This window comes from Diceros bicornis, chromosome 24 (assembly GCF_020826845.1).
Source record: "Diceros bicornis minor isolate mBicDic1 chromosome 24, mDicBic1.mat.cur, whole genome shotgun sequence".
Classification (NCBI taxonomy): domain Eukaryota; kingdom Metazoa; phylum Chordata; class Mammalia; order Perissodactyla; family Rhinocerotidae; genus Diceros; species Diceros bicornis.
Genome location: NC_080763.1, coordinates 44,733,588 through 44,743,143, shown reverse-complemented (window position 1 = coordinate 44,743,143; position 9,556 = coordinate 44,733,588). Strand labels below are relative to the sequence as shown.

Below are 9,556 nucleotides of genomic sequence, written 5' to 3'. Positions count from 1 at the left end.
TCAGACTATGCTGGACTCTGGTGTCCCCGGGAGGGAGAAGGGGAGCTGTCCTCCGGACCGTGGGTACAGTATTTGTCTATCTGGGGCGGGGCAGGGCGGGCGGGGTACGCGGGCCGGGGAAGGGGCTCGGCGCCCATTTCCGCGCGTCTCCTTTAAGGGAAGCCCTGCCCCACCTTTCCCACCTTCCCCCTCCCCGAAGCCGTACCTGCATTTTAAAAGCTCCCTGTAGCCCTGGGATTGGCCAAGGCCGCGTCCTCCGGGCGCAGAAACTTGAACCGCCGGGAGGGGGGTTGGAAGCCCAGGGGTGGACTGTACCATCTCGGCGGCGTCCCCTGCGCGCGCCCCGCCCCTCCCACACACCCCCGGAGAGGCCCAATCGGACGGGCAGGAGGGCGGGACCGCGGCTCGAACGCGCCTCTGGCAGGGCGCCGAGCGGGCGGGCGCACGGAGCCGGGGGACGTCGGGGGCTTGTGGCGCCTCTACACCCGCTCGCTCCCCCGGAGGCGGGCCCGGGCCGCGGCGCCCCGCCCCTCCCCGCCCGGAGTGGGCGGGGCGGCCGGGGCTCCGGGAGCTGGGCGGGGGGCGGGCCTCCGCCTGCTTCGCTTCAGCCCGGAGAGCACCCGGCGCGGCGGCCGCCGACGCAGCTGCGGTCCCCGCTCGCCGAGCCCCAAGACGCGCGGGTTCCCGGGCCGCCCGGGCGGGCGCTGCGTGTGGGCGCGCGAGGCAGCGCAGGGAGGGCTGCACGCGCCCCCGGCCGCCCCCCGCCCGCGCGCGGACCGGCCCAGCGCAGCACCGGCGCGGGGAGCGCCGGCCGGGCGAGGGCGCGGGCGATGCCGCGGTGACGGCCCCGCCATGGCTAAACCCCCGGCGGCGACGGCGGCGTCGGAGGAGCTGAGCCAGGTGCCGGACGAGGAGCTGCTGCGCTGGAGCAAGGAGGAGCTGGCGCGGCGGCTGCGGCGCGCCGAGGGCGAGAAGGTGGGCCTCATGCTGGAGCACGGCGGCCTGATGCGCGACGTGAACCGGCGGCTGCAGCAGCACCTGCTGGAGATCCGCGGCCTCAAGGACGTGAACCAGCGCCTGCAGGACGACAACCAGGAGCTGCGGGAGCTCTGCTGCTTCCTCGACGACGACCGGCAGAAGGGGCGCAAGCTCGCGCGCGAGTGGCAGCGCTTCGGGCGCCACGCGGCCGGCGCCGTGTGGCACGAGGTGGCCCGCTCGCAGCAGAAGCTGCGCGAACTCGAGGCGCGCCAGGAGGCCCTGCTGCGCGAGAACCTAGAGCTCAAGGAGCTGGTGCTGCTGCTGGACGAGGAGCGCGCGGCGCTGGCGGGGGGCGCGGGCGGCGCGGGGGGCGGCGGTGGCGCGGGCTCCCGCAGCTCCATCGACAGCCAGGCCAGCCTGAGCGGGCCGCTGGCGGGCGGCGCGGCGGGCGCGGGGACCCGCGACGTGGGCGACGGCAGCAGCACGTCGAGCGCGGGCAGCGGCGGCAGCCCGGACCACCACCACCACGTCCCGCCCCCGCTGCTGCCCCCCGGGCCGCACAAGGCCCCCGACGGCAAGGCTGTAGCCACGCGCAGGTCCCTGGACGACCTGTCGGCACCGCCGCACCACCGAAGCATCCCCAACGGCCTGCACGGTAAGGACAGCACGGGCCGGGCCGCGCGGGTCTCGGGGCCACAGCCTCTTCCTCCGGGGGCGGCCGCCACTCCAGACCCCTTCTCCAGCTGGCATCGGAACCCTGGGCAGGGAGATGCCGCGGCCACCCACAGTGGGGCTTTGGGTGGTGTTTTTCTGGTCAAGTGGTGGAGGCGTGTCCCTGCCCAGCTCCTAATCTGCAGCCCGCATGGGACCTGCCAGACCCCAGAAAAGTTTCTCTTCTGTGGAGTTGTCATTATCAGTGTCCAGCACCGCAGGGCTGGCTGGGGGCACTTCATTCCAGCCTTGGAGATCCTTGTCTGGGAGCGGGAAGTTCTTCATGGAAAAACATGAAAGGTCCTCTGAGCGCAAGAATTTCCCTGTAATTTGGAGCAACAGGCGGCCCCCAAATCTGAGCAGCGGCCAGTGTGTGCCGTGGCTGGAATGCCACCTGGGCTTCCCCGGCCCTGTCTGCAGTGATGGGAAGGAGCACAGGCAGCCGGGTTGAGAAGGGGAGGCAGCTGGGTCAGAGGACCAGGGCTAAGAGGCTTCCTGGTTTGCTATGAGTCCTGCACTGCTCAGGGTGGAGGGAACTTTCTCAACCGAGGCTTGGGGACTTTCCAGGGGGATATGTGCTTGGAATGGATCTTGGCTTTTCTTCTCTGCCTGCCTCAGTTTGCTTATCTGTAGAATGGAAATGATGGTTCCTGCCTTGGGGATTTGAGGTGGAGATAAAGCCCCTGAAGGGATTTGTAAACTGTTGGTCGCCTTATAGGAAGTGCCACGGTGGTCAGTGGGAGGACCTTTGGCCTTAGGAAAGCCCAGGTACTGTCTTCCATGCCTGAGACTGTTGGGCCCAGTGCAGAGGGCCCCCAGCTTGGTCTGTGGAGCAGAGCAGCCGGCTATCATGCCCAGCCCTCAGTCAGTCCCTCTCCTCCCCGCTGCCTCGCTCCTCTCCTGCCTCCCTGTTCTTCCACATTTTTGGTGGCTTGGCTCCCAGTTCTGGTGGCAATTGCTGCTGGAGGTGGAGATTAAACAGCCCTTTCTGGCTCTTTTAAAGCCTTTCCTCGTTCAGAGAAAATGTATCTAGGCCTTAAATGACTGTGCTTCCCCAGGTGACAGCCTGAGCAGGGGAGAGACGCTGGGTCTTTGGTTTGGTGGCCAAGTGGCCTCTGCAGGTGCCCTGGAGTGGGGGCTGCGGTGGGCACTGGGCTGGTGGAGGTGGGATGCTAGGCCAGCACAGTTTTTCCTAATACCCTCCCAGCTTGTGAGTTCAGGGCAGGACTGGGCTGAGAGGGGTATTTTGTTACTGATTAGCAATCTACCGCTGCAACTCTGGTTTCTCTTTGTAACTCTGTATCCACCCCACCTCCCACCACAGGCTCCTTAAGGCCAGTCTGGGTAGCTCAAAAGTTAGGTGGTTTAATTTGTTGGGGTTTCAGGGTCTGGGGAGTGAGGTCCCAGTCCCAGCCTCTCCAGCCTTGCCTTCTTGGGAGCTTTGGGAGGGCCAGATTTCTGGGCCCCAGTTTCCCCAAGTACAACACAGAGGAGGGGATTGCTGCAGTCCTGGGCCTGGGAAAGGAAAGGGTTCTGGTTTTCAGCTGTGTCATAGTGACACTTGGCCAGAGTGATTCTCTGCAGGGCACTGAAGTGCTTGAGTGTCATAGCGTAATCTGCAGGAAGTTCTGTCGTGTTTTGGACTGGGAGACGTGGCCCCTGTCTGGCCCAGTGTTTCATCTGCAGCAGTGAGTGGTGCAGGACTGGGGGACTGGGCTCCACCTGAGGGTTTCCACCCCACTGCGGGGTGGGAGGGTTGAGGTGTAGGGTTTCTTGCAGAATCCATGCCCCTCCAAGTCCCACGCATACTTGGAACAGGACTGCTGTAGATTTTGTGGTGGCAAAGCTTTGCTTTGGGGCGAAATAAAAATTCAGCGTCATCACAAATTTCAGTTACAGATGGGGTTGTTATTGTTTAGGTTTGTCTCTTAAAGTTGTGCGTGGCCTTGAGATGTTCTTCCAACAATATGAATACGATACCTAGAAACAAGGAGAGGCCCTTCTCTTAGAAACTACTTTTCTGTACTCAGACCTGTAGTTTAAGTTGAGTGAAGAGTGAGCTGGAGATAAGAAAGATAATGAGCTTCAGTCGGATGGTGGAGAAAGTGGAGTGGGATAGCGGCTGGTGCCTTACGGATTTCATCTCAACTCATCCTCACAGGAACCCTGGGAGATAGTATTATCCCCATTTTACAGACAAGCAGGTGGAGGCTCAGAGAAGTTCTGAGTGTTGCCTGGGAAGGCAACTGAGATTGGAAGTGTCTCAGTTCCAGTGGCCTGGGTGGGGCTGCCTGGGTCACCTACTGCTCATACCCTGGGCTGGCTTGCATCTCTGGCCTGTTGTCATTTTGGCTGATACTGTTAATCAGCAGAAACTGGTAACTCCCTATTCTTGGTTCCTGACCCAGGTTTGCCCTCGTTCTCCCATCCTGGGAAGTGTCACTTCCTTATCGGTGACCGCTAAGCAGATGGCTGATAACCCCATTAGCCGGTGGGGTCAGGCTGTCTTGCCTTCAAATCTCCACTCTTCTTGTCTTGACAAGTTACTTAACTCTGCTGAGCCTCTCTGCTCTTCTTCTGTAAAGTGGGGCAAAACCATAGTGCCCCCTTTGTCCATGTGAGGTCCTGGGATGCCAGGAGCTGCACACAGTAGGTCTCAACAGTTGTCAGAATCGTTGTCATTCGTATTTCTTCCAAGACTCCTCTTGAAAAACGGTAGAGACCCCTTTGGGGGCTTGCCAAACAGACTTCTGTGTTCTCTGCACAACTCTGTCTGCTGTTTAGACAGACAGCTCGCCTGAATGTTTGTGACCAAGCCTGTGTCTGGCTGCACCTGCCGAGGAGCGGGGGAATAGTGGCCCTGTGGTCCTCTTGGGAGCCACGAAGTACCTGCAGCCCTGCTGGGTGCCCTGGAAGGCCCCAAATGGCTGTGGTGGGAGGTGGCCCATCTGTATTCAAGACAGTCCCGGGCTGGGGCCGGGCCTGGCGGGCCTGTGAATGCATATGCAAATAGGCCTTTCTCCCTGCTGTTTTTGATGGAGGTCTGGGCTGGGCTGACTGAAGTCTGGACTAGGGTGCTCTTTGCTCTAATCCAGCGAGGCAAACTGAGGCAAGTGAACCCCAAACACCAGAAAATCAGGTTTGCCTCCGTGAACTGATGCAGTTTTCAAACAAAAGCATTTTCAACAATTTCTCCCCATCCGTCCCCCATCCTGGGTGCCTCACCTTCATCCAGCCCTCTCCCTGCATGTCCCCTCCCACCAGCACCTTGGTTCACTCCCCTTCAGCTAACCTAGGGACACCGGGGCCTCCAGCAAGCCTGTGTAGGGGCATTGTTTACTTTTAGAAGTTTGGATTAAGAATTTGAGCTTCTCAAAATAAGATGAGTTTGTTCTCTTGCTTGTATTTTTGTTGGTTTACAGGGAGGATGGAGCGAGGGTGGTCTGGGCCTTTAAAAAAAGACAGAGCGTTCCCTGAATAGGTCTTTTATGAGGGGCCTCCCAGCTCAGCGCCTCCTGGGCAGGACCGGCTAAGGCGGCTTTTCCTAAACCCAGCCAGGCCCAGGGAGCAAAGGTCGGGGAAGACAATGGGGTGGGTTAGATAAGCCTTCCCCGCTCCCTCCCCAGCCTGGCCCGGACCATCCATCATGGGCACTGAGGTGCTGGGCCCCAGGGTCACGCACAAAACGAGGGCTGGCCCTGAGGAGCTCACAGGCAGGTGACCCAGGGGAGGGCCAGGGTGTGCCCAGCACTTCACAGTTTACCACAAAGAACTTCCCAGTCCCAACTCCATTCTGTTCAGAGTTCCCACATTGGTCTCATATTGTAGATGGGGAAACTGAGGCTTGGAGAGGTGCGCTGACTTGCTGTGGGTCCTGTGGCACTCAGTGGGGGGCCTGGGATCAGTCTTGGGTCTCCTGTGTCAGAGTCTGGGCCTGCTGCCCTGTGCCTGCTGCCCCTCTGGGCTGGGACAGTCTGGCTGTGTTGGACTGGGAGGGACTCCTACAGGAGGCTCCACCAGCAGTGGGCGGCCTCCCCAGAGCTTGGTCCTTGGCGGGGCCCCGGTGACCTGTAGGTGGACACAGGGAGGGTGGGGAGGCCTCCAGGGGCGGGACCTGTGTGGCAAAGGTGTGGCACCTCTTTTCGGGAAGCCAGACCTGAGCCTTGGTTCTGCTCTCCTGTTTCCTTGCATGAAGCAACACGGCGCACAGAGATCCAGAGACCCATCAAATGGGGCCGGGGGGGAGCGTCAAAGGCCTCCATGCACCAGGAGTCGTTCCTCACTTCCTCTTGTGTTTTCATTCCCTCTGTTCTCTGTGCCAGGCTGGCGTCTTTCTGCTGTGGTGGCCCCAGCAGACCCCTCACCCTTGGCCTGGCCTTGGAGCTCCTAGGACACAAACTTGGTTTAATATTGTCCTTGGCGCAGCACGATTAGCAAGGAAATCCTCTGTTGCTCATAATCTGTGTTTTCCACCCATGGGGACTTTCTGCACCGTGCCTGTCAATGTCATCAGCACAGGAAATTGGAATCCTGGGACCTTAGGCGAGTTCTGGAACCTCTGTGGGCCTCTGTTTCTTCCTCTGCAAAGTGGGAAGCCGTTACCAGCCTTTGGGTTATGAACTGCACAGCGTAGCTATCTCCCACCATGCTAATCCCCCTCCTCTGGGCTGGAGCTCTCAGCGCTGGGTGTGCCTGGGGCAGTGTCTCCTGCTAGCTCCAGGTCAGAGGGACCTGGGTGAATCCTGGCCTCCCCACCTGCTTGTGAGCGTGGCAGCTCAGAACCTCTGCACCTCAGTTTCCTCTTCTGTGTCCTGAGGATAATCACACCCTGGTTCTAGAGCTGGGCCCTATAGGATGGATTCAGTGACCCTCCACTGTCACTTGGACCCCTGCAGATTTGCCTCTTTGGGGTGGGGATGGGGTTTCCCCGACACATGCTTATGAGGGGAGCCCCTTGCGCCTCCGTGGGTCAGAGCCACGTGAATCCTCGTCTAGTTGAAGGGAAGGGAGATGGCATTGCAACGGGAACAAGCAGAGTAAGGTCTATAAGTGGGACTGGACCATGGGTGCTGAGAGCCTGGAGCCTATGAGGTGTTCTCACAACGTGTGTGGGGAGCTGGGGAGGCACAGAGACTGGAAGCCTCCTCACGTGAACAGAAAGACCTGGAATGTTGAGCCAGGAGAAGAAAAGCCATGGGGCCGGGGAGCTGCTGCCAGGTGGGGAGGGCTGTCAGCCTCAAGTGTTAGCGCTGTGTGCAGCCCCCGGAGGCAGAGCCTCAAAGTTCCAGTAGTTCAGACCTCAGCGCCCACAGACAAGACAAGAGTGGTCCAGTTGGACTAGGTTGCATCTTGAGGTGGGGAGCTCCCCGTTAGGGAAGGTATGCAAGCACTGGCCTGGGCACCTGGTAAAGGGCATTCCTGAGCCCACTGCGATGGGTTACCCGGACAGCTCTGGGAATCTGGTTGTGCAAGTAGAGAATAGTTGGGAGGCGGGAGGGCAGGGCTGGGTTGTTGGGGGAATTTGCCCTTCAAGCAGGGAGGGCTACATCAGCTGGTGTTTATTGAGCAGTTACTCTATCCAAGTCCCGAGTGCTATGCACACAGTGATTCATGTCACCTGGCTCGGGGAGTGGCGGTTCAGGAGCATTAATCTGGGGTCCATCATGGTGTCGGCTGGGCTAGGGGCAGCAGGGAAGGAAGCTTGGGGCCTCTGAGGTGGCCGTGGTAGTGACAGTGGCCAGGGGAGAGAACCTCTGCAGGTTCTCAGACCAGGCAGGTCTGCTCCAAAGCCTTGCCCCCAACCTGTCTGCCTCCTTGTGACCTCTGACCTCGGGGGTCAGTCAGTCCTGAGCTGCTGGGGGGCTCAGGTAGAGCAGCACCTGTGGATGTTGTGCTCTCTTTGTCTGCAGCCTCACTGTGTACCCGCTCACAGAACAGTCACGGCCCATGGCTGCTCTGCCCACATCTGCAACCTGGGTTTTGGGTATCTGTGCCCAGGATCCATGCAGGGACCGTGATGGGATTTCAGAGCTGGGAAGGAGGCACTTCCATCACCCTGGAGCAGAATGACGAGGGAACCCCAGTGGCCTCCCCAAAGGTTTGGCGACAGAGAAACAAACGTGTCTGCTAAAGGAACATGATGCTCCTTTTGTCATGGAAAGTCAGGAATGGTCCCCCTCCTAGCAAAGGTCACTGTCACATTCCCCTGTCCCCGCAGACCAGCAGGGGCAGGTGGGTAGAGGGTTCTGGGGCAGGTCTGGAGCTAGGTCCCCCAGTGATGCATGCCTGCTCTTGAACAAGTCACTGCCGATCTCCAGCTCTCTGGGGAGCAGGGCAGAAAGATCAGGAGTTTTATCGATTCACCTGTAAATGTTCTTGGGCTCACCCTGCATATGATGTTTAAATGGAGGTGTGGGGCGTTAACTAAAGCTGAGGCTGGTGGCCCTGGGAAATAGATGTGGGTCTGCTTCCCTTTCCCCGTTCCTGCTTCCCCATCAGCCAGAGGCTTTCACCAGTTGGCGTGTGTTATTTCCTGAATTTGAAGATGGGCGTCTTCCCTTCTCTGTTGCAGTGTAGGGTGTGTCTGAGAATCAGTGTGTGTGCTTGCTGTAGGGTCTTCCCCTCTGTCACTCTGGAAAAGCTGTCGTTAAGTATGTGGGCATCTGTGGCTGATGGTATCTTAGAATGGAGGAAATGCCGTGCCTGGGAAAGCCGGAAATCCCAGAGCAAACTGCATGGAGCCCTAAGGGCACTCACGGGAGACTAGGCAGGGAAGGGGACCTGCCCCAGGCTTGGCCACGTGGGTGCTGGAGCCCTCCCTGACCGCCTGCCTGGGCCCTCTCTGAGCTTGCAAGGCCAGGTCCCTTGTCCACTTGACTCCCAGCCTTGGCGCAGAGGGGTGGGTTCCACCAATGTCTTCTGGGTGGAATGAAACGTGCCTGCCCCCTGCTGAGAGTTACCATGTTTATATCACCGGCTTCCCACCACGGTCGCTGGGCCCTGGCCGCTATTGGGATCCCGGCTTCTGCTGAGGAAGAGGCTCAGGGCCGTGAGGCAAGTCCTCCAGGTCATGTGGGGGCAGGGCCAGGAGCTCTCGTCCATGTGACCCTGGAGCCTGCGCCCACCTGTTCATGCCCAGGTGGCTGTCTCATCCCGGTGTGACTGTTCATCATGACCTTTTCACTCTCAGGAGTGCCCTGGTTTTGCCGTCAACTTCTTCATTGTGCTGGGAGCTCAGCGGGTGGGTGGCTGCAGTTGGGAGCTGAGATGGACCTCGAAGGTGGAGCAGGTTAGTACCAGCAGAAGAGAGCAGTGTGGGGAAGGCCAGGCGTGGCAGAAGGAACAGCTGGAGCACAGGCACATCTGGCTCAGTGGGGTGATGGGGGCTGGGGGATGCAGGATGAGGGGTTGGATAGTGGGTGGGGCTGGGGCAGGTGGGGTCTGTGTACTCCTCCCACTGCACCTGCGTCTCCCCCGAAGTCCCTGGGTTGGGCTTTTCCTCAGGCTGGGGGCAGTTCCAGCTGTGGCCTTTTCTGATGGGCTTTTCCAAGGGGATCCAGAGTTATTTGTTAGGGGTCCACTCAGAAACTCGATCCTTTGCATAGCAACATCCCCTCTCTTTCTCCCTATTCCCTACTTGATAAATACACGGGTGGATTATCTGCTGGGCTTGAGAGTGGCCCTGTCAGCTGACGTGTTCCCCACATCTGGGGGTTTTGGGGGTAAGGTATGTCACCCAGTGCTGTTCTGTGGATTGGACAGCACAGAACCAGTGGCTTCAGCCCACTGGTGACCTGTGTGCAAGTCCCTTCCTTTAACTGGGACCTCACCTTCCCATCTGTAAAATGGGTGGCTTGGATGGGCTGTG

At 59.7% G+C, this 9,556-nt stretch overlaps 1 protein-coding gene across 1 annotated transcript in view; it reads left to right on the top strand.

Annotated features, from left to right (window-relative positions):
• The first annotated feature begins 604 nt into the window (after positions 1–604).
• CCDC85C (coiled-coil domain containing 85C) overlaps positions 605–9,556 on the top strand; it is a 79,026-nt gene continuing 70,074 nt past the window's right edge. The window contains exon 1 of the mRNA XM_058567681.1: positions 605–1,633. Within this exon, the coding sequence (XP_058423664.1) occupies positions 853–1,633 (781 nt within the window). The 5' untranslated portion in view covers positions 605–852. The remainder of the gene's footprint in view (positions 1,634–9,556) is intronic.